The 25,021-nt window shown below is 48.4% G+C and overlaps 1 protein-coding gene across 1 annotated transcript in view; it reads left to right on the top strand.

Moving 5' to 3' along the window:
- The window catches only part of RAB11FIP4 (RAB11 family interacting protein 4), a 97,956-nt gene that overhangs the window by 28,304 nt on the left and 44,631 nt on the right, over positions 1-25,021 (top strand). The window contains exon 3 of the mRNA XM_039886045.1: positions 931-1,019. Within this exon, the coding sequence (XP_039741979.1) occupies positions 931-1,019 (89 nt within the window). The remainder of the gene's footprint in view (positions 1-930; positions 1,020-25,021) is intronic.

Raw genomic sequence — 25,021 nt, 5'->3', positions numbered from 1 at the left:
TGAGAGACCCCAGGAATATGGTCTCAGATTATGGCCACTCTCACTACCAAATTGTTTGTCTGGAGAAAGTAGCTCAGGCTGCCAGCAGGTGGACTTGCTAAGGCTGCTCCCCTGGCTGTGAAGGGAACACAGTTTACTAGGAGTCCTGAGGCCTTCCTGTTATGCATGAAAGAACACACGTTTTCCTGTCTGTGTGGCTCAGAGCAGGATGGATCCTTCTCTGTGAGGTACCCCAAGTTCTGGGAGGGCAGGAAGGAAATAGGAATCACTGCCATAGAGGTGAAGGGCAAAATGCCAAGTGAGCTGAGAGGTTGGGGGACTGCACAATGAATGTTCGTGAATGGAGTTGACTCTATGGGGCCATCACTAACTGCACCTGTCCTGTGCTCATGCCACGAGCTTTGCAGGTTTGACTTCCTTCGTCCAATATGATTTGGGGGTATTGGCTCAGGGACGGAGGAGGGAGGCTACCTGTATAACTGAGTCAGAAGGAGGTAGAGCCACCCTGAGGGTGACCCTATCCCAGATGTTCTGGAGTTTGCAGTGCTACAGAGGGCCTCAGCCTCAGGGTAATGTGTGCATTTGGAGTCACTTTGAGCAGGAAGTATTGTCCTATATCCCTTCCTCCAGGAAGGCCTCCTTGATTCCCTTTGCCCCCAGCCTGCCCTCCTCATTTGTGAGTCTCTTTTCTGTGTGTTCCTTGTTGGGGTTTGTTCCAGCGGAAGAACATCTGGAGAGCAAGCGCCGGTCTCAGCTCTCTCCACAGAGCCGGCTTCTCCATCTCTGCCTCTGAATGATCAGCTGGTCCCCTGGAAACGCGGGCAACCTGCCTTCCCATGGCCCTTCCCTCCCAAGGCCTGGGAATCAGAAGCAAAGCTGCTGTGGCGGGCCGAGGCTGTGGTCCTCCACTGTCTGTCTGTTCATCCACAGGGTGTGAGGAGCTGCTGAAGGATGTGCTGTCCGTGGAGAGTGTAGGGACGCTGCCCTGCGCACCGGAGATCCCAGACTGTGTGGAGCAGGTAACAGGGGGCGGCCTCAGGCCCCTCCTCTCTCAGGAGGGATGGGGGCACCCGCTGCGGCCCCCCTTGCCCTTCTTGGTTGTTTTGTCTTGGCTTCACATTTTTGGCATCTGGGGGCTTCAGAGCCTCCTCTGAGAACCCTTTGGCTTTAAAGTCAGGAAATAGACTTTGGAACCAGAGCGGTGAAGTCCCTTGGGAAGCCACAGCAGAGAGTGTAGGGACTGGGTGTCCTCCCTCCATGGTACCAAAGAGAAACTGAGCCTAGAGGAGGAAAATGACAGGCAGGCAGGACGACAATATTTTTCTTTTCCTTTCTGCCACACCACCAATGGAGCTTTAGATATGTAGGTCCTGTGTTTTTTTTTTCCAAACAACGACCACCAGTTCCCCAATTCAATTCGATTCTGACACTAACCACCCAGAGTTAGTACAGACCCAGGGTCAAGGACTCAGTCCCACAAGACTGCCTGTCTTGCGGGCAACCACAAACAGGGCGCTCAAGCTACCTGTAGGTATCTCTGCTAGCTGACTACAAAGGTGGGAGTTCCTGTGACCCTCCTCAGGTTCTGTAATTCACTGGGCTAACTCAGAACTTAGGAAAACACTGTATTTATTCACAAGTGAACTCAAAAAGAATCTGGAGGTTTTAGCTAGAAATAAATGATAAAGATTTATTCAAGGGTCTCGGGGTTCGCACACTGTAAACACAGCTAGGCAATACCTAGAAGTGTTCCAAAGAAGAAAGAAAAGCTGAGTTCTTACAGTAAAAATTACATTCGTAAGAATCAGTCTTGCAGTTTTAGCCTCTGACTGAGTCCAAGATGGTAATCCTCAGGGGTCCCCAACCCTCGGGCTGTGGACTGGTACCGGTCCATGGCCTGTTAGGAACTGGGCCACACAGCAGGAGGCGAGCGAGCGAAGTTTCATTTGTATTTACAGCCTCTCCCCAGAGCTAGCATCACTACCTCAGCTCCACCTCAGATCATCAGGCATTAGATTCTCATAGGAGCACCGGTCCCTGGTGCTGAAGAGGTTGGGGACCACTGCTCTAGATGACCAGTAGTATGAATAATGGATACAGGTGGTCCGGGTAGGTAAACATTCTTTCCTTAGCCTTTTAGGGGGTAACCAGGGAGTTATCTGAAGGTTTGATATATTTCTAGGCATTGATGCAGAATTAGAAAGTTCACAAGTTTAAGTTCCCAAGCTAGTGAAAACAAGAGTAGAATTATTTCCTCATTCTTTAATCTACTTGATTTTATTAATTTAGCAGCTTCACTGCAGTGACTCTATTATGTTTTCTTCACTCTTCCCCATTATGATTATCAGTTTGTTATAAAGGACAGAACTGCAGCCACATGGGAAAGATGCCCTCCAAAGGGCCGGGTTTGGAGGCGGGGTTGATAGAGATTTCATGCCTTCTCCAGGCACACTACCCTCCCAGCACAGCGACGTGCTCACCAGCCCGCTCACCAGCCCGCGTCTCCGCATCTCTTGTTTGAGAGTTTTTATAACCCAGTCTCCAGCCCCTCTCACCTCCCAGAGGTGGGAGGCTGGGGCTGAGAGTTCTTACCTCCTAATCATGAGTTTGATCTTTCTGGTGACCAGCCTACCCTGAGGCTCTCTAGAGCCCCACCCCGAGTCACCTCAATAGTGTGAACTCAGGAGTGTTTGGAAGGGGCTCCTTGTGAACAAGCAAAGGCACTCCTCTCATTGGGGAAGTTCCAAGGGCTTCAGAAACTCAGTGCCAGGAAGTGAGGCAAGGACCACAGTCACCATGGCTCTGCTTTTACTGTTACCATCGCCTAATGGTTTGTTTTGTATAGAACTTTGTACTGTTTTTCCAAACACTGGAGCTTTACCCTACAGAGAAACATGCTTTAAGATGTGAGAAAACAGACTGCCGATACCTGAGGATTCCCTGCCTCCTTATGCTGTGTCCTGAAGTATTAGAAAGTGGTGCTGAAGTTGCAAATGCTCCTTAACTTATGATGGGGTTCCATGCCCCCGGTACCCAGGTCGTGTCTCTGCAGCCATGGGTTGTTTTTGGGGCCCCCACTCGAGCCATCCACACTTCTAGAGAAGATGGCTTGTGGGGAAGAGGTGAGAAATAGGCACAGAAGAGTTGGCCTGTTTTTAAAGCGACAGCGTTTTTCCACACACAAAATCTGGAGGTTATAGTAAAGCAAAGATCATGTCAGTCGAATTGCAGCAACCCCAGGACCCCTCTCATTTCCTCTCTCTCGGGATTTACACACAAGTAGGTTTTCGTTTCCTGTGGTGAACTCTTTCCTGCCCTCCACGCAGGTCTGGCCCTTACAGGTGGCCAGAGCCCAGCAAGATAATGATTGATTGCCAGACACAGTGCGGAGCCTGTTCGTGAGTGCCTGGTAGTGCAGCTTGGCTGATCTGGGCTCTATTTCTCACGATGGGCCCCCGTGTGCTGGCAGGAGGGTGAAGGGGGACAGTTCGGAAGCCGGCCTGCTGGGCCCTTGAGCTCCTGTGCTGATGGGTCTTAAAGGCCTAGAGGCCTCAGGCCCTGTAATATGAATGAATCTCCTTCCTGCCTCAGGCTCTGTGTTCCATTTGGCTAAAGGCCAGGAAGGGCAAGACCACAGCCCCTCAGGTGTGGGAAGTTGAGGGGGCCAGCCTGGGACAGGTTCTAATCCTCTAGGCCAGGCCTTCAGTGCCCTGCTGTGTTCCAGCTGTCCCCTAGGGGTCAGCTTAAGACTGATGAGAGTTCGGATCACTACTCAGGTGCTGCTAGGGGATGAAAAGAGAGGAGTGGCTTGGGGACTATGCAGGGACGACACCTGATGGAAAGGCACCAGCTCGCCCATCTTCCCCTTCTGCCCTCAGGTTGGGGTGATAACCTTTGATGTCGCCACTTGATGAGGGTTATAATTAAAACAGTGAAATACTTTAGTGTTGGCTGGTGGTAAACAGTTGCAAACCTGGCATCCTAAAGCACCTCACCCTTCCTGCCCCTCTCTCAGGCTCCAGGAACCCACTCTGGGCTGACAGAGGCTCTCAGCCTGCTGTCCAGACTTGCAGGCCAATGACAGTCCATCTGGGGCTGGTGGCACCTGTGATACACTGATTCTTGAACTTACTAGATGTCACCCTGCCTGTGTCCTCAGAGCCTGTGGCGCCTTAGCACAAAAAGCCTCATTCAGGGCTTAGTAAACCCAACTGTTGGGCAGGTTTCCTGACGCAGGGTATTTGAGATTGGTCAGAGGGAATATTGGTGTCTCCAGTGTCCACAGTTTGAGCCTGAGGTCTCAGGAAGTGCCCTGGGGGTCCCTCTTGAGGCTGGCCTGCTGAGGGCCTGCCCACTGTTCTTCCATTTTTTTCACAGCCCCCAACCTATATGGTGTAGGAGTCTCTGTGGGGGTCTGGGCAGGTACAGAGAGCCTGACCCCAGATTTCAAAGGCTAGGGGGCAATGAGATGAAACCTAACCCCACAAGCTCTGTAAGATCCTGGGCTCTTGGTAATTCTTCCACATGGGCTGATTAATAGGGAACCCCATAGGACAAATAAGGCATCAGGCCACCTGCTTCTCCTGTGTAACAGCCATCTCAGCAAATGGTGTCACCATCCATCCAGTCCCCAAGCTAGAAAGTTATCCTTGATGCTTCAACATCCAGCTGACCTCTAGCCCCCTGGTCCCTACTCACCCCTGTCCCTCTTCCACTGCCACCTACTGGCTCTCTTTATGGTCTCAAGCATTTCTCTCTCCAGACCCTCATTCCATAGTTGCTTCAGGATCTTCCAAAGGAGCTACCCTGATTGTGTCACTAACCCCCACCCTTTCTGTGGCCCCTCATCACCAATAGGATATAATCTGCCATCATCTCCTACCTGCTTATCCAGCCTCATCTCTCACCATAGCACACCTCACACCCCGGAATTTGTGACACCCATCTGCTCCTCTGAGACTTTGTACAAGTTGTAATTTTCCTGGGATGTCCTCTACCCACTGTCCCTGGGCTAACTTCTGCTCATCATTTAAGACTTACATAGGCACCTTCCCCTCCAGGAAGCCTTCCCGGTTCCTTCTGCCTCAACCTGCCCTCTACCCTGGAAGAAGACTTGCGCTGAGCTTCCGTGGGGCCCTGTGCCCTCTATCACTGCCTTAACCTCATCCCCCAGGATGGCCCCATGTTCCCTGCACAGTGACATCAGTGGCGGCAGGGCTCAAGCTGAGCTTGCCTTCTCGTACCCAGCACAGCACCCACGGTGAGCCTCCTTATCCATGCTCCACAGAGCATTTCTCTAAGTATTTCTAGGAGGAGAAATCTAGACATGGACTTGTATTGAAAGGTATACAGATTTTGCGTATTTTTAAATATCATTTTAATAGATGGGGCCAAAATTTTCCTCGTACTAATCGTGTCATTCAATAGTGTATAAGAATGCCCCTTTTCTCACCCCTTCACCAACCCTGGAAATTCTCCATCTACCTACAGGTCTCCCTTCTACTCTTCTCCCCTCCCTTTTCCAGTCTGGTGAACCTGAGGGAGGGAAACTCATTCTCACTTTCGTATGTGTTGCTGTTTACTAGTGAAGTAGATGTTTCCTGTCTTCACTGGACCTTTGCAGTTCTTTTATGAATTGCCTATTCGGTCTTTGCCCATTTTCTGTTGGGTTGTTTGTCTTCTCCTTATTGATTTATAAGAAACATATCTATTCTGACTGTCAATCTTTATGCATTTTGCTTGTATTTTAATCTTGGTTTTGGTGTTTTTTATTATACAGAATTTAAAACTTCCAGTGTAATCATTATCAATCTTTTTAGGCCATCTACCTGTTCTGTGTTATTTTGTGCCTTCCCTACCTCAAGGCTAAACACATATGCTCCTATATATTTTTTTCAAATACTTTTAAACAAAGAGTGTTTATGGTTAGCTCTTTGATTCACCTCGAGCATGTTTTTGCTTTTGGTGAGGACAATAGCTGGCATTATTATTTTCCACATGTTGCCACCTGTTCAAGTTTCTACTGTAACCTTTTTCCCCAGTCATGTGAAATTTCACTCCTTTACCATCTGCTCATGTTTCCTTGCAAACATGGGTCTCTTTCTGGACTCTAGTCTGTTGTGTTGATCTATTTTTCTACCTACTTCTAAGCCCAAACCACAGTTTCAGTTACTCTTGCGTTTATAGTTTGATGTCTGATAGAGAAAGCCTCCTTCATCATTTTTTATTTAAATTTTCTTTTTATTATTCTTACATGTTTTCTCTTCCAGAAGTCTTTTTTTTTTTTTTTTTGGTTAAATTTGATTAAAAATCCTGCTAGAGTTTTTCTTTGAAATTTGTCCATCGATTGAAGGGAATTGGCTTCTTTGCAATATTGAGTTCTCTCATCCAGGAACACAATATATCTCTTCATTTATTCTGGCCTTACTTTATGCCCTTCAGAAAAGTCTTATGATTTTTCTCAAATAGGTTCTGCACATTTCTTAATAGAGTGACCGTCTTTTAGAGTTTCTGTTGCTGTTGTGTGTAGGATCTTTTTGCCGTGATATTTTCTAATTAGTTACAGCTAGTGTATAGAACAGATTTTTTTTTTGGTGTTGATCTTGTCATGACAACCTTACTAAACTCCCTTATTAGTTCTAGTATTTCATTTACGTACTATTTTCCAGCCCACTTAATCTACATAACAATGTAGCTGTATTATTTTTCTGCATGAATTCAAATGGCTACATAATATTTCATCACATGAAGACAACCAGATTTACTTACCAGTTCGTTATTGTTGGGCATATACATTCTTTAACCTGATTTTGTGATTAGCAAAAGCAGTATGATCATCATTCTTGTAGCGAGATTGTTCCCCATAGCAGCAATTGTTGCTTTAGAATAAGTCAGAGGCTGGCAAATTACAGTTCCCATGGGCCAAATCTAGCAGCCTGTTTTTATAAATAAGGTTTTATTGGAACACAGCCACACTCGTTTGCTCACCTCTTGACTGTGGCTGCTTTCACATTACAATGGCAGAGCTGAGTGGCTGCCACAAAGATTTATGGTCCTCAAAGCCTAATATATTTACTGTTTGCCCTTTACAGAAAAAGTTTGCCAACCTTTAGGATAGATTCTGGTAGGTGGAAAATGTTTTATACAAAAAAAAAAAAAAATGCAAATCTTAAAATTTCTGATACATCTGCCAAATTCTTCAGAAGAGTTATCTCAATCAGGATCCCTACTCCCCTTTTGCTATTGAGTGTTACTGATTTCTTAAATCGTTTTAATTTAAGAGGCTAAAATTAAAATTGCTGTTTTGAATTATAATGTGGTTGAACTTCTTAAATTACATTTATTGGTCATTAGGTGTTCTTTCTTCATGAATTGCCTGCCCACATTCTTCGCTCTGATTTTCATGGATGTTCATTTTCACTGATTTATAAGAACTAGCAATATTAACTTTTTGACATGCATTACAAGTATTTTTTCGGCTGGTCATTTATTTTTTACCCTTGTTTATGACAGCAAGTTAAAAAAAATTATAGCCAACTCATAAATCTTTTCCTTTATGGCTTCGACCTTTGGCATAATGCTTAGAAAGGCTTTTCCACTCAAGACTGTGAAACTATTCTATTTTATTTTTATTTTATGTATTCAGTTTTCGTGTTTAAAGCTCTGATCCATGGAATGAATTTTGATGTCTAGAGTGAAGTAGGGATCCAATTTTCTTTTTCTCTCCTCAGCCCCTCTTACCCTTCCTCCTGCCCAACTTACCTCACAGGAACCAGAAGCTCTTTATAAGGTTATATGCTTAAGTGGTCCCCCGATGGCAAAATAAATGGGGTTTGCTAGGAACCCGGACTTCAGCCTGAGCCCAAACTGGCTCTTCTGCTTATATTCGGAAGAAGTTTTGCCAAACCCTAGTCTTGCCAGTACATTTTTAAAAAATCTACACTGTGCTTCTCTCTAGAACTGGCCTGGGGGCACTTATGACCTGAAGGTCCAAGTCCACCATTGCTTAATTTAATCCATCCTGAAGCAAGTGTTTCTAAAACCACTTGTGACAACAGCAGTTTTAAATCCTCAGGTCCAAGTTCACCGTTGGTTAACTTCGACCATCCTGAAGCAAGCATTTCTAAAACCATTTGCGACGACGGCATTTTTAAATTCTAAAAATACTTTTTTTCTGACAAACATTGCTTTGATTCAGCTGTGCTGGTGGAGGTGTGGGTGGTGGCACCAGGCTTGACGGGTGTAATGAGGGTGTTTCATAGCTCAGAGAGGGGCCTTATTTGATCTGTTCTGCTTACGTATGGGCCCAGTATTTTTTCGGTTTCAACACCTCCCTTCTCTAAAAAGAAAGGATAATTTATTTATCTCAAGCCTCATAAACTGTTATAGTTTCTGTAAGAATAAAAAGATATTCGAGTCATATCTCTTTTTATATTTTATTTTATTTTTTTTAATTGAAGAAATGATTTAAATTACCCCTGCCCCCATCTACCTTCCCCTTCCCCCCTTGAGTCATATCTGTGGGAGGTAACTGAATTCTGATTAAAGCAAAGGTGGCTGGGGCAGAAACGAAGCAGATGTTGAAGCCCTTTTGTTTGTTACCTCACTCTGGTCTGCTCTGATCGTCTGTCCCCCACCCCCTCCTCCTAACCACTCCTACCTTAAGAAGGCTGGGCTGAGCCCGCCCTGAGCACCAACTTCCCAGGACAGTCTTGCACTCCACCCCCTGCCTAACTGGACCCTAATGCTCAAGTTCATACATATCTTTAGAACTTAGACTCACGAAGTTAGAGCTTAAGCAAACTTTAGAAAGTGGCCACTTATATCCGTTATTTTTTTAAAGCCAAGTAGAAGGGGAAAGTTTGGTTTTATTAATCTGTAGAATATTAACCAAATTTGTATTTAGCTTTGCAGTGTTATTTCAGCATCCTTTCTTTCATCGACTATACATACTTTGATCTCTCCCATTCTTTTTTGAAGCAGCTATCCCAACCTGCTTGTTCCCTCAGTAATGAGTTAAGTAAATTTTGACACAGGTAACAGTGGGAAAACATACACACATACAGACAGACAACCACATCAGGACAGATGTTAGTTCTCAGAAACCGCACAGTCTAAACTAGTGTTTCTCACCTCTGGATACCCATTGGAATCATGTAGGGTGCTTTAAAAAAATACTGATGCCTGGATCCCTCTCAGAGATTCTAAATTTGTCTGGCAAGGGGTCTACTCATCTATTTTGAAAAGCTCCCCAGGTAATTCTAATACATACCCGAGTTTGAAAACCAAGTGTTTAAACCAAGAGTTCTCAAACTTCGATGCATGTTATAGTAAGCTGGGAGCTTTTGAGATTCTGGATGCCCAGGCTATTCCTCAGACCAATCAACCTAGAACCTCTAGAGGCAAGACCCAGACATCAGCATTTTTTAAAGCTCCTTGGGTAATTCTATGAAGCCATGACACATACAATGTCCTGGATTCTGGCCAGTTCACCTCAATGTTTCTCTTCCTAAGGATAGAATATAGAGGCTGGGGTGGGAGAAGATGCTGACACCTTGAAGATGGCCAATGTCTGGCACAGCATGTGTGCTCAACAAAGGTTTTTACCCATTTCATGTGGCTCCAGAAGGCATCTTCGGGGGAGAGTGGTTTGGTATTGCAGGGCCCTGGTCTGGGGTGTCCTTTCCATAGAACCTGGCTGCCACGGTGCCAGGCATAAGGACGGAGCATTCTCAGAGTCCAGCAAGCCATTACTTTGCTTTTCCAGAAAGAGGCCCTGCAAAGGCCCACAGGGACTCAGGTCAGCAGGGCTGGGGGCGCTCCATGTGTCAGAGCCTGAACAGAAATCTCATTAGGGAGTTCCTCATGTGCTCCCCGCCCCAACCCCCACCCCCCAGTTTAGAACCTTCTGAGAGCTCAGGCTCCCCTGCAGAAGGTGCAAGAATGGAGAGTAGATCACGTTGACTTAACAAAGACCTAGCGAATTTACTTTTCCTCTGACTTTAATTTGAAATTTTTCAACTTTCAGGAAAGTTGTCAGAGAAAAATGAATACTCATATACCCAGCATCCTAGATTCACCGATTGTTAGCATGTTGTTAATTTGTTTTCTCTGCGTGTGTGTGTGTGTGTGTGTGTGTGTGTGTGTGTACACACTCATTTTTTGTGGGCCTATTTAAAAGTTAGTTGCTGACATTATGACACTTTATTCTTAAATACTCGACCATTCCTAAGAGCAAGGATATCCACCTACGTACCCACAATACAGTTATCATTTGTGGGAAATTTAACATTGACTCAATGTATTATCTCATGTACATTACATATGCAAATTTGCCATTATTTGTATAGCTTTTCTTTTTGATCTTGGATCTAATCCAGCATTACACATTACATTTAGTTGCCGTGTCTCTTTAGTCTCCAATCATCTAGAAGGATTCTCAACCCTTTTTTTTTTTTGCCTCCTTAATGACATTTACATTTTTGATTAATTCAAACCAGTTACTCCAGAGAATGCCCCTCAATTTGGATTTGCCCATGTTGATTGTCTAGCCCTTTGAGGTAGTACAATTTAAATCCAGATTAAAAAGAGGTGGTGAGGAAGGGCGCAGAAGGGGAGTTCTGTCATGTTTGTTTTTCCACTCCAAAACTCATTTAAAGTACCTACCCTTGGTGCCCGCTCCTTGAGCCTCAGTCTTCCTACCTGCAAAGCAGCCGGCAAGTGGGGTGTGCAGGAGATAGGGGAGCACCACAGGATGGAAGGGCTTGTCTGTGTGGGGCAGAGTGTCTACTCCTTGGCACCTGTCCCCAGAAGTGGGAGAAGGCATCAGGCCTCGGTCTTGCTGGCTCTGAGAATGTGCTGTGGGCCGTGTGGCTGTCTGTGTAGTGTATGGTGATCCCTGCCACCTGGGAACAGCGTGAGGAGACATGGGTCCTTGCTCCATGGCTGTGGCCACATCATCCTCTCAGATCTTTGCACAGCTACCCTCTCATCCTTTAAGTTTCAGCACAAATGTCACCTCCTCAGAGAAACCTTCCCTGACCACTCATCTCAAGGAACCGCCTTCTCACCTAGTCCCTGTCACTGTCATAATGCCCTGCTCATTTCCTTCAAAGCATACATAGTCTTAATCGTCTTGGTGTGTTGTCTTTCTCCCCTCCGCCATTGGACTGTAAGCTCCGTGGGTCGAGGACTTTGCCTGCCTCTTTCACTGCTGTGCCCTCTGTACCCAGCACAGTGCCTGGCACAGAGATGCCATCAACACATATTTGTGTGAGCAGATAGATGAATCTCAGCTGTGGAAGGCCAACCCTGCCAGGGAGGATGGGCAAGTTTTCTCCCACCTAGGAGCAGTTGGGGGAACCCCTGCCCCGAAATGCTGTGCAGATCACGCTCTGCCTCTGTGCTTCCGGGGGCTTAGGAGCTGGAAGGGAGGTGCTCTGACTGTACACAGGGGCTTTCAAACTTAAATGTGTGTTTAAATCACTTGGAGGCTTACCAAGATGCAGACTCTAACTCAGTAGGTCCAGTGTTGGCCTGATTTGGCATTTCCTGCAGGCTCCCAGGTAGTGGTGGCCCTGCTAGTTGGGGACCACACTAGCAGAGCTTTCAGTGACTTGTGGGTCCTGCCCCCAGGCTTCTCCTTAAATGCCATAGGAAGATGTGGTCCCTCCACTGCTTCCTCTCTCCTTCCTCCCGCCCTTCACCAGCAAGTGTTGTTTCTAATCGTGGCTGTCACCTCCGCATGTGGTGAGGCCTGCTAGATTTCTGTTTCCACATGTCTGCTACTGTGACAGACAAGACAGATTCTCTGCCAGGAATTGTGCTCAGCCACTTATTTCTGTCACCGCGCTGTTTTCCCTCCGTGCTCCTTTCATTAAGGCAGACTCCTTGAGGATGTTGTGTCTGCCGACATCAGGCCCGGCTCGCCACCCCAGTGTCTGGTGGGACAGCTGACCTGGCTGGAAACTGAGAGGTGTTGCCAACCAAACCTGAGGCTGAGGGGTTTCCAAACTTCGGTTTGGGGAGTAGGCACATGTAAGCATGCCCGATCGGCCCTAGAAGCAAAGGGTTAACTTAAACATGGGGAAAGCAGGGGCTTTGGGATCTGGGCGTCCTGGGCTTAGAGCCTAACCCTGTCACTTACAAGTTACTTGACCCCTCTGAGCCTCACTTTCTTCCCTTGCTAAATGGAGGCTGTTACTGGTGTTTTCCTCACAGGGTTGTTGTAAAAGTTAAAAAGGAGGAGACATGGAAAGCACTCAGCACAGGGCCTAGAAAATGCTGGAGTCTCTCAAATCATGATGCATAGATTGTGAGACATATCACGTAGATTTAATGCCTTTTGCTCCACAGTTGTTAACAAGGTGCTGATAAGAGATGCCTGTGTCCCACAGAGGCCTCCTGTCCACACAACTGAATCCCGTAACAGACCTGTTGCTCCTGTACAACTAAGAAATTCAGCCCCTCGGGCATTCCCAAGAATTGGGCCCACCCCAGTGCCAGAAGCTTCCCCCAGGGGTGGGAGGGCCTGAGGACATGAAAACCATCCCTGCTGAGCTTGAGGGAGAATGCTTCTGTTTTATTAGAGATAAACAGCTACTTCTACCCTGATCACTGCTACATTCCTTTTCCTGACCAGGATATTACAAATGGCTCAGAATGATATGAGACACAGTGTCATGTCTGATTTTTGAGATGGAACCCTCGGTGCACTCTGGTGGTGGTGGGGGAGGGTCCCAGGCTGGTTATCGAGTCACCCCAAGACTTTGATTATCAGCACAGCACTCACGGGCAGGAAGAGCTCTGAACAAGTCCCTGCCTCAGTGCCTTGCCTACGCCCACCGTACTGGTTGGACAGAAAGGGCTCTTTGGACTACAAGGGCTGGGAAGCTGAGCATCTTCTCAACTCCGCCCTGGACCTTACCTCCAGAACCCATTTCACGACAGCCGCCTTCACCACACCCAGCCTGGTCTTCTTTCTGTGCTACGACTTGGAACGTTCTTGTTATCCTCACGGGAATTTTTAATCCAGGCCAAAAGGACCCCTGAGATGGGTGGGAGGGCTGGCACTCAGGCCAAGGCATGTCAGGACCTTTATCTGCTGCAGTGAACCTTAGCGGATGCCCGGGAGGCAGCTGCACCTCAAACCTGAATTTATAGGCAGATGCTCAGCTAGATAGTGATATGGGAAAGTCTCCTGAGGACACACTAACCCACATTCCTTTAGATTTTCCATTCCTGATCTCAAGTTCCATGTCAGAAAGCGCGGTTTCATCTTATCTTCTTGCAAAAGCCTCTTCGCAGACATACATTTAGTTTTTATTCCCTTGGCTCAGTGGAAGGCAACCTTAAACAATATTTCTTCTACTTCCTTAAAATTGCTACTGGAAACCTTATCCTATTTACCGTCTTCTTGTAGGCTTTGATCCAATACATCCTTTTTAGGATTTTGCACCAGAAAAAAACAAAGTCCATCCTGATGAAATGATATTCTTCTCTCATCAGATGATAAGAATGGGAGCATGAGTACTCCTTGATTTCCCTTTTTGATAGGTAGAAAACAGCACCAATGGTGAATCTATAATAACTTTCATTTTAGTTATTTACCTCCTTTTGCTGTATGGTTTATTTGGATTTTATTAGTTCAACTGTGAATGTGTCTTTTATTGTAAACAATTTCACAGCTGTCAGTAACAACAACAAAAACGAGTGTGGATTCAGTTAAGGAGAATCTATTTGGAAGGATTATTCCAAGGAGAGGGAGAAACTATTGCAGCAGGAGGAGGGGACCACTGCGACAGGCTCTGGCGCAAGATCTTCGGGCTTCTCAAGGGTTAGCAAAAGGGGTTTTCTTTACGGGGAGGAATAAACAAAGCTAGAATGAACCAGTGTGGAGAAGTGAGATGACAGGGCCATTGGGAATAGTTGAGAGAATGTTTTAGGCTGAGGCCAGTCTGTGCTCGATGGCTGTTAAGAAGGGGCTGAATGCTGACTCAGGCAAGGGGGAGCCAAAGTTCACAGACCTGGAGGGAGAAGAAAAGCCTAATCGAAGTTTGGTTAACAAGCATTTTGTTCTGGTTGATCACAGGGACCAGCAGTTCGAGGAGGAGCGGGAATTTGGAGGATGGGAAGCGTTGATTCCCAGGTCTCCCTTTGCCTAGACTGTACCCTTGCCGGGTGCAAGGCCTGCCTCATCCATTGCTCCCCTGCCCAGTCCTGACCTTGGTCAGTGTTTGTTGACCAGCCGAATGAGAGCCTTCCTGGAGTCCGGAGCAGGCCTCTCTGGGAGGTCTAGGAACAAGCAAGCCTTCCCTGAGGGTTCCCCAGCTCCTGGCTGGGACCTCTACCTGCTGCATGAGGGGCTTCTAGCTCCCTGCTTTCCCTAAGAGGGTCCCCAGCTCCCAGCTTTTCCCCCCCTTCTATGAAGAATCCTAACACCCCTTTCTCCTCCCCCTCACCTAGAGGGTGCCCTGCAGCACTACTGGTTCCTGCTCCCACCTAGTTCCCTCCCCAGGTGGGAGCTAAGCGAAGCAGGGCCCCCTCTGCATGTTTGCCGGGCCTGACCTCCCACAGGTGACCACACCTTCCTGCTTCCAGGACCCTCTCTCAACTTGTCTCTTTCTCTATTTCTATTCCTGTGCTCACTCTCTGTCTCTGTCTTTCTGTGCCTCTATGTGTAAGTCACTTTCCGACTCTTTGTACCTACCTCTCTCTGTCTCTCTGACTTCATCTCTGTCCCTGTCTAGCCGATCTTTCTCTCTCCCCCTTTCCCCCTCCCCTGTCTTTCTCTCGTTTCTCTCCATCTTATCTCTCTTTGGCCTTCTAATATCTCTAGTCTCCGCACAAGGAGGCCTTCTAGTTGGACCCAGGTCTCAGCAGGCGCCAGACAACAAGAGCTGGCTGGGGAAGGGACAGATGGAGTGTCAGCTATGCACAGGCACTTTACATATCTGATCTCTAATCACCACCCTACTCCACCCTACCCCATCCTGTCTACTTAGATGAACCTTGCCAGGTAGGTACTATTATACCCATTTTACTGACGAGGTAGCTGAGGCTCCGATAGCAGTTAAATCGCTTGCCCAAACGAGGACTCAGGACTACAGTGTGCAGAGCTGGAATTTTAATGTGCACCTGTCTGATGCCAGATACCTCAGATAACCAGCTGTGTCTACTTCTCATAAGGCTCCTCAGGTTCCCCAGGCCTCTCCACACTTCCCTTGCCCCAGCAGCCTGGGAGAAAGGACCAGAAGGACTTATTTGCCCTGAGGGGTTTGCATAGCTTCAGAGACAGCTCATTTGAGCATCTGCATCACTGGAGGACAATCCTTTACCCCAAGGAATGAAACTAATATTCCAGGAGCAGGGTGTGGCCTGGACTGGGGAGAGGAGAATTTCTCAGCCAAGCCCTGCTAGCCTTGAACATGGGCTCTGACTTGGGCATAGAGGGTCCCAAAACCATAGTCTTTTGGTTGGGTGGAGGAGGCAGGGGGCACAGAGCCCCCCAGCGTGGAATTGTACGGAGTGGTTAAAAGGTGTTCCTCAGAAAGGAGGTCCTCTGCAAGGGACCCCGGGAAATGCATCAAGGAAAGACAAGCCGGCTTCTTGGCTGCAAGACTTCTGAGAGCCCGTGCACCTCTGGGACTGCCAGCAGGGAGGTGGAGGCAGTTGGCCAACATTCTTTGCTCTTAGAACTCTTCATGCACCAGCATCTTTGTTGCAGAAATGCAGAACTGACTGGTTCTGTGAGTAGACCAGACTGTGGTGTGAAACTTGTTTCAAGTGTAGCTGCCACTTCTTCCTCACAGGAAGTAGAATGTGGCCCTGTGATAACAGTGTAGAGTTTGGTCAACTGCTGTTACACAGGAACCGAAAGGCTGTGGCTACGTACACAGTCGTATGTGAGTCTGCTCCCTCTGTCTACTAGCCAGGCTCCCTGTGCCACGCAACTCTAAGGGGCACTCTTCTCATCATAGTCCATTGGAGTGGCACCTCTGGAAGTTGTGCAGTGCACAACCTGTGCAGCCAAACATGTATTCCTGGTCGCAGCCTTCATCGTGGTTATTTGACTGTTGCAACAGCCTCTCTGTTGACTTTCTGTTTCCAAACTGCCACCTCTGGTGTTTCCTGCAATCCTCTTCTGTGTCACCTCTCCACGTCCTTGCTCCCCTCAGCCATCTGCCAGAGTAGTCTACAAGTTCCCTCAGCTGTGCAGGGGCCCTGGGGGAGCAGTCCTGCCTCTGAGATAGATGGGCTGTATGGTCTTGGGCAAATCAGTTAACCACTGGGGCTAACGTCCTCGTTTGTAAAATCAGGATAAAACACCCATAGGTTATTGTTTTCTTTATCACAAGATACTGAGCTTCAGGAGGCCAGAGGCTGTCTCATTCATCTCATGTCCCCCCGTGTGTGGCACATACTAGGTCCTGGTGAATGTTTGTGGAGTAAATGAATGTGTGTCACTTTGACCAAAACCTTTCTGCAGCTTCTCCTCTTGTGCTTGATTGGTTTACCCAGGATTCCCCCTAACACTGCCTGCCCTGCCTACTTCTAGGCCTTTGCCTATACTGTTCCCTCTCCTAGAGTTCCATCTGCTCAATCTGTACCACTGACCATCTTGGGGACAGCTCAGCTGCCACCCCAGAACCCTTCCCAGCCCTCTCCCCCAACCAGAAGCAGCCTTCTCCTTCCATAGCCATTCCTCCCACATGGCCCCGAAACCTCAGTCTGATAGGGGTCATTGGTGTTCCAGTGGGGCCCCTCTGTTCTAGGCAGAGGAGGGGTTGGCACATTACTGTATCCTCTTGGGGTTTCCTGAGCCTGCAGTGCAAAGCAGGGCTCAAGACGGGAGGACACAGAGTGGATTGGAAATTGGTGGCAGCCAAAGTCCCCTTTCCCGCCTTCCAGTCACCCCCAGCCTTCTCAGGTGCCCTTCACGAAGGGAAGAAATCCTGGGCAGGGCACTGGCCTGCTGCCTCTCCAGGCACAGATCCAGGCTGGGCTGGGACAAACCAGTTTGCTAAGTCCTGACTTGGGATGTGGGGATGAGACACTTCAAGTTCAAGTTTGGGGTCGATTGAAAAGTTAGTCTTTGGGTCTGGTGGAGAAGTAAGCACATTGCTGACTTGTGTTTGATGCCTTGGCTTACTGGGCTCTCTATTGTTTAAAAATAAAAAGTCCATTTAATGCTTATGTCAGAACCTGGCCTGTGGTAAGTGGTCATTGTCTGCTGTCCGTGGGAAGAGATAGTGTGGCTTCATGCTGAGAGTGAGGACTTCGGCATCAGGTAGGCCTGGGTCTGAATCGTGGCTGAATCCCTTCCCAGTGAGACTTTGGGCAAGTCATGTCATCTCTCCAGACGTCCATCTCCCGTCCATGAGGTGGGCATGATCCTGGTGCCCTCCTCAGGCTCGTCGTAAGGATTCAGAGAGGTAAAGTAGGAGCCCTTAGTATTAGTTAGAATGTGTTGGAGACTGACAGCAAGATGGAGCTCTAGAAACGGTGGCTATAAATATTACTGCTTCACTTCGATTTTCTGGCAAAGAATCATTAATTTCTTGGACCTCTTCATATTCTCTTGCCTTCCACGACTGGCAGTAGCAGGTGGCTTTCTCTCCGGGACTAATATTTCACAGAAACAAAATTGTGAGTTGTTTTTTTTTTTAAATCACTTCACAGGAGTTATCACACACAACTAGAGAAGAACAGCATTGTAAACCCTGGCTGGGTCATGTGCTGAAACCCCAACCACCCACAGCCCCTCACCCACAACCATATATACTCATGGCCTTCTCACTCATGGACCCCCTTACCCACACCCCCAACATACTCCCAGTGCCCATGGGACTCTCCATACCCATGCTTCATCATCCATGGGCCCCTACCTACCTTGGGACCCCTCACTCTTACTGCCCAAGTCCCCATGGCTCCCCACCAACCTCACAGCCTCCTCTACCCGCAGCCACCTGACCGATGAATACCTCAAGGCCATCCGCCACAGAGGAGCAGGTGCACAGGTGAGGCAGGAAAGCACCTCCCCCCCATGCAAGCCTGAGCCTGGCCTTTGACTCAGATCATCCCCTGTCCACACCTCCGTCCTCTTTACCATACACAGATAAGGACCACCTCCGGGTTACTGAGCCCTGCTGTGACCTAAATGTTCAAACAAAAATAAATGGGTGCAGGACCGCTCAAGGTTTAGTATGCTCATGTCCCTCAGGACTGTCAAAGACGGTGATGAGACTTGGCCAGGGAACCCTTTCTTCCCTTCAGGAGCATCTGAGAGAACTGTTGCCAACATTCTCGGTCCTTCCTATTCAGAGCATGGGCTGTGGGTATCATTACCTGGGAGCTCATTAGAACTGCAGCATCTGAGGCTGGACCAGACCTACTGAATCTGAACTTGCATTTTAACAAGACCCCGAGTGACTCGTTCGCATGCTTGTTAAAGCCTGAGCCACACTCTTGCAGGTCACTGGGTCTCCACCCTGGCTGCATGTTGGAATCACCTGGGGGAACCTTAAAAACAGTGATGCCTTGGTCCCACATCCAGATCCAGATTTAATTAGTCTGGAGTTTGGCCCGGACGTGGAGAGTTTTAAAAGCTCCTCAGATGACTTTAACTGCAGAGAGGTTTAACTGCTCTCGGTCTTATTGCTGGACTGAGAAGGTGGCTGCTAGCCAGCACATGGATGGGTGAACATTAGGTTCAGGAGTATCCGCTTGGAAATGTGCAGGGAAGCATTTAAGGCCGTGGAACTGCCCCAGGGAGGCACAGGGACAACAAGGCACTGACGCAAGGTCCCACTGGCTGGTTGCAAAGCCTGACCCAGGCTTTGCCAGTTTCCTGACACCAACCCCAGGCTCTCAGAGTTGCTACCTCCACACCAAATCCTTGACAATTCTCCTTCCTGGACCTCCACCTCTGCCTTGGTTCTTGAACCAAAACCTTGTCTGAGTTCTGATCAGTAGGCTGCCTCTGCTCTGCTCTGTGCTGGTCTCTGGCTCAGGGCTCCAGCAGACTGTCCCTGCAGCCAGTGAAGCTTAATCCACCGAAGCCAGAGTGTTAACACATTGTAACCATGAGCTTCATCCCACTCTGTGATGAATACCAGCTGGGAGGCAGCTCAATTTAGTGGCGAGCCAGTCACTCCAGGCAGGCTACTCTGAGCCCTAGCCCTGCCACTTGTCAGCTGTGCTGCTTTAAACTGATCCTTTAGCCTCTCTGAGCCCCAGTTCCCGCTTCCATAAGCTGGGCACAACAGCACTCCCTTGCTTCAGATTGGTGTGCAGACTGAGATAATGAAGGTGTTGAAGCCCCAAGCAGTGCCTGGCATGTGGTGGGCACGAGATCAGAGTTAGGGTTCCTGAGAGCTCTTGGCATGGTTCTCAGCTGGCTCAGGCCTCTCAGGCCCCTGCAGCAGGAACACCCCAAACCTCCTGGGCTGGAAGCAGCCAGCACATACCTTTCTCCTCTGCCAGACTCGCAGGCTCAACTGTTGTCCTGTGTGTGTGTGTGTGTGTTTCGTGGTTGCAAAGGAGACCTGTGCTGTCACTATGGTGGCTCCCCAGCCTTCCTGGGCCAATCAGACAGCAGCAGTTGGCTACACTGGCCACAGTTGGTGGCACTCTTCCCACTGCATGGGCCCACTCATGACAGAGCAGTCGTTACTGTCATGGCTATTTTATTTTTATTCCTCCCCCTGGGAGGCCAGAATCGAAGGGAAACATCAGCTCTGCTGCCTTGTTACAGAGAGCAGGGAAATGGGCAGGTGGCTGAGTTTGGATATTCTCCGCCAGGGCCTGACAGGCCCAGAGTCCCAGTGTCTCAGAGGACAGGACCCATAGAGACTGTCTGGTGTAAACCTTTCATCTTACAGATGGGGAAACCGAGGTCACTGAGGGTTAAGGACTTCCCCGAGGGTGAATCAGGGCTGCTGGAACCTGCTTCTCCTAGCTCTTGGGTCTGAGGTCTTTCCGCTGCCTCCTGTGACTGCTGCAGCCAGGAAGGAGTTGAGGCTAGTAGTCCAGAGTCCTCACTCTGAAGCCGGTGTTTCCATGTGTAATGCAGATCCCTGGGCCCCAGTGACTGACTCAGCCTCTAGGGTGGACCTGGGGATCTGCATCCTTAGCAAGCTCACCTGACCAAAGTTCTGGAAATCACTGCTGTGGACTCTCCTCACTGGTCCCAAAGCCCAGACCTGTGCTCTGGGTCTGTCCTCACCTCTCCTGCATCAAAATTCACTGCTCAAGAATCCCAGCCCCCAGTGAATCCGCTTTCACTTAAAGCATCCCTTATCTGGCATACCTGTCAACAGTGGGTTCCAGATGAAGGAGACAGAGGTGGTGGCTTGTCATGGAGCTCATGCACCCTGGACTCAGACTGCAAGGGACTGATTCCCACATCTGCCACTCCCAATTGTGTGTCCTCTGCATGTTTCTTCACCTGTCAATGCCTTTGTTTCCTCTCCTGTAGGATGAGAATGATGATGCCTCCCTTCTAAGGTGTCGTGAGGATCATGTGAACTGGTATAAATAAAATGCTTAGGCTAGTAACTAGCACATAGTATAGTCTATATAAATGTTCACTATTATTATGCCCATTTTACAGCCTGAGAAAGTTATGCTGAGAGAGGTTAAGAGTCTTTTCTAGCATTGCAGAGCCACTAAGTGGCACAGTTGGTTGGAGCTTTGTCCTTGTCCCACATAACCTCTGCCTGGTGACTACGGCCTTCCCACGCTTGCTGGCCAACTTCAGGTCTGCTGAGGGGTTATGGATTGGTGAGGAAAGACCTTCCACACCCCTCCATTCGCTCATATACTCACTCTCACACTCTGGGGTTAGTATTAAGTCCGAATTTCGTGAGCTCAGGAGGCAGAGTCTCTGGAAACCAGATGTCCATACAGAGCTACTGGAGCTCAGCTTCTTTTTGTCCCAAAAGTCCCCACTCTCAATCTTAAAAGCTCAATTTTTATTATGCCAATGTCCACATATACTCAAAGCTTATTTTCATTTTCTGGAAGAAATTACTCTTTAAATCTCTGCAGTTTCGAACATCGGCTCTCCTGGTCCTCGTGTCAACAGGTCACTTCCTTGTCCGGGGAAGGGAGTTAAGGCCAAGTGTCCTAGTATTCAGAAGGCTGATCCTTTGCAGTACTCCCCTCCCGCACCCCCCCGTCTTTCTCCACTTAATTCTCTTCTCGGAGTGGTTCTGTTGGAATTAGGAGGTTGGGCCCCGCATCCAGCTGACACCCTCAGAATGGGCGCCAAGGAACTGAGTGAGGCCATTCGAGCCTGCGGAGGGCCTGGCACAGGGCCCGACGGGCACTGTGCTCTCCTCTCCCCGCTGCCCACCCCTCTCCCTCTCAGTGGCCTGGGGAAAGGCAGCTCCATTACCGCTCTTTTTTCTCTTCTTTCATCCCTGCTGCGATAGAATCTGCCCTAAGCGGTCAGTGCCCATTCTAATGAAGGTAACTGAATGCCCGGGCAGCTGAAACCAGCCCTTTGCAAAACAGCAAGGGAGGGCTGCCCTTGAGGGCAGAGTGTGCCAGCTCTTGTTTGCCCTAGACTGGTATTAGAGATGGGCTGGGCCCTGCAGAGGGACCCAGGAAAAAGAAGAGGACAGAAAGCAGGTTTATTTGGGGCGAGCTGGGCTGGCTCATTGTAGTTTATACTTAGTGCTTTCAGGAGTTGGAAAGGCAAACAGTAGATCTGGGTCACAAGGGGGTAGGTGGGGGAGGAGGTGGTCAGATTAACCAGGATTCTGATGCTAAGTGGCTGGGGCTCAGGACTCTGGGCTCTGGACTTGAGACCCTTCTGATCAGAGCTTCTCTTTCCCTTCTTCTCTCCTTCCGCTCTCCCCCTAACCCGCTTCCCCAGCTCAGAACCCACAACTGCAAAGCTGCCCAGCTGCCCTTGGGCAGATACAGGTCACCACTGTACAGAGCTCCTGTCCCTAGACTTGAGAGGCTTATGGCAGAGTGGAAAGGGCTCTGGGATCAGGCAGGCCTGCAGCCAAATCCTGGCTCTGAATGTCCTTGAACAGGTAACTTAATCTTCGTGAACCTCAGCTTTCTCATCTGTGAAATGGAGAAAGTAATGCATAATCAAGGATCCAGATTTTATGGGGCCCGAAGCTCTTATAGCATGTGGAATGAGTCATCTGTAAGATAAAGGATCTCAATGTATCTTACTTTTGCAAATTTTACAAAACACATGACCACGTGAGCACACTGGCAGGGCCCCTCCTTAGCATGTGAGGGCCCTAGAAGTTTAAGCTTCATTAGCTTCACGGAAAATCCATTTGTGTACACATCTACCTGGTAGGACTGTGAAGGATATAATGAGCTAGTATTTACAGAGCTCCTAGAACAGTGCCTGGCACAGAGTAAGACCTTCGTGTTAACTTTTACTTTTGTTAACTCTCAGAGTTGTATTATATGTATGCAGCGTTGCGCATCTAGCACTAAGTACAGTGCTGGCAGATGCCGTGCCCTTGATATGTTCACTTGTTAGCTCACCTGGTAATCAGTGCTTATGATGGGCCAGGTGCTAAGCTGGGGGTCAAATGGTCCCTCTTAGAGCTTTCGGTCTTGGGGAGGAGTAACCAGCCCATCAGTTAATCAAATAGACAATTTCAAGTGCAGTGGTGACGATATAAGAAAGCTAGGTGATATCTAAGGGAAGGAAAAATGAGGAAATAATTTCAACTTGGGATAAAAGGAAAGACCTCTATTAAGACATTTAAAAAGGGAAGAATTTTTATCATTCTAATTTCTGCTTTGCTTATAGTTTCTGCATGTGCACCTATAAGGCAGTGTGTCATACTGACATTAATAGCAATTACTATGTCCAACTGAAAGCTAAGCAAATATGATCTCATTTGGTCCTCTCAAGAACTCTGAGATGGGAGCATGGAAACCTAGGTGGTAGAAGTGTTTTCACTCTAGCTGACTTATGTACCAAATACACACATAACTGGGATTTAAACCTCCACTGACAACCTTAAAGCCCTTTCAAGTAAACCACGTGGCTGACAAGAGGCACAGATGCCCTTGCAGGCTTATGTAACCTCATGACCTTCTCAGAGGTCACACTGCCACTACTACCAAAGTGATTGTGACCTTCCTGGGGCAGCAGAGTCCAAGAGCAGTCTCCCAGACTTGGAACGCCCTCCTGGTGTCCGCAGGCACCTGCATTGATCCAGTGCCCAAGGCCACAGACACCAGTCCTCTCCTGGTTTTCTGGTCTACCCTCTTGGCTCACTTGTTCCTGGAAGGGTGATTGGTGTTCTGTTCCTTGCTACCTTGGAGGTCTGGAGGCACTCTCAGTGAGAGGCACAAGATACACTCAGACCATGAAGACAAAGGTCAGAGTTCAGAAAACAAAAAGCGAAGCAGGAGGAGCCCAACTGTTGGGCCCAGAAAACCACAGTGGGCTAATAAACTTATCCCTGGGCTTCCAGACAGTCTGGCAGAGGCGGGCATTGGGCGATGCAGAGCTTCCGTGATCCAACAGAGGGAAGCAGGCACACAGCAGATGGGCCGGGGTGGGGTAGGGTGGAGGCTAACACTCCTTCAGCTCCTATGTGCCACCCACTCTGCTTGAAACCTGTTATTGGGGGGTCCTTATAACAGTCTTGTGTGGTAAGTACTTTTATCTCCATTCCACAGATGTGAACACTGAGGTTCAGAGAGGTAAACGAACTTATTAGGGTTCTTATCCCTGAACCTGACAGAAGTTTATGAGGATGGGCATGATGGCGGAGACCATGGGCCACGTAGTAGATGAGTTTTCTATAGAAGTTTTAAAATCAATTTTATTGTTTTTAGATAGAGACACTTTTCATATTTCTTTTAGCCTTTCTTAAAAGCTGAAGCGAATGTTTTTAAAATCATGTGTGAAAAAAATATGTCCGTGGGAGATGGGTGTTTTTAGAAGTGTCCAGGATTGTAATAATTTGCACACATAACTCATTCCTAGAGTAGTAATAACAGCATACACATATTGAGGTCCTGGGAACCAAGCACTTTAGAGATCTTACTTACTCTATTCAAGCCCCAAAATGAGAGATACTCATGAGAGAGGTACTACTAGTATCCCCATTTTGCAGGAACTGAGGCTCAGCTGTTAAGCAGGTTGTCCAAGGTCAACCAGCTGGTAAGTGGTAGAGTCCGGACACAAAGTCAGGTCTGTCGGCGAGGAGAGAGATGGCTGTATCCTCAGCACAGCCATGAGCAGGTTTTGACAGGAGCTGATGAGCCAGTGAGCCAGGCTGGAGGTGCTGGGTGACAGTCTGGTGCTGACAGAAGCAGTTACCTGAGCTCTCAGTGCCTGGTGTGACGATAAAAGTGACCATTCTGTTACTGTCCAGCTGGCAATCCGCTCGCCTCATGTCTAAGTTGGCCCTGCAGGCTAGGGCCAGACTTATGTCCAAATCAGGTAGCCCTATTGGTTGTGAGGTGCTTTGGCTGAAGCCCTCAAATGCTGAGTCACGAAGCAGGAAAGAGTCTGTTCACCTGAGACCAATTCCCCAGCCCTTGGCCGAGCTCAGCCCAGGGACCAGGACAAGGAGGATAGAGGTGCGTCACCCTGGAAGAGCTTGGCCTATGGGGAAGGCAATGCCACATGTCGATTGTTCCAGCTTTCCAGGGTGCCTGGGAACCTGGTGAGGGAGCAGCCCTGGGGGTTGGGGTGGGAGTGGGGGTCTGGGCAAGCACCGGGAGCTTCCCCTGTCAAGCTGGGCCTCGAAAGCTGAGTCATGATAATCACCATAAAAGTGCCCACGCTCTTCCTCTCTAGTCCTCATACCCACCCCAGGACGAATCCTGGTTCACCGAAGAGGCTCAACCACTCTCTCATTCAGCAGTTATGTCTGGAGCGCTAGAGATCCAACTGCCACGTGAGACAAGGTCCTTTTCCTCAAAGGACTATTCTAAGGGGACAAGGCAAACCATAAACAGTCAGTGATGTGAATATGGACAGAGAGAAGGGTTCTGAAGGAAATAAAGCGGAGTGAAG

The sequence above is a fragment of the Pteropus medius genome, unplaced genomic scaffold (genome assembly GCF_902729225.1).
Source record: "Pteropus medius unplaced genomic scaffold, Ma_sr-lr_union100, whole genome shotgun sequence".
In the NCBI taxonomy this organism is placed as follows: domain Eukaryota; kingdom Metazoa; phylum Chordata; class Mammalia; order Chiroptera; family Pteropodidae; genus Pteropus; species Pteropus medius.
This window is presented reverse-complemented; position numbering and strand designations above follow the sequence as displayed.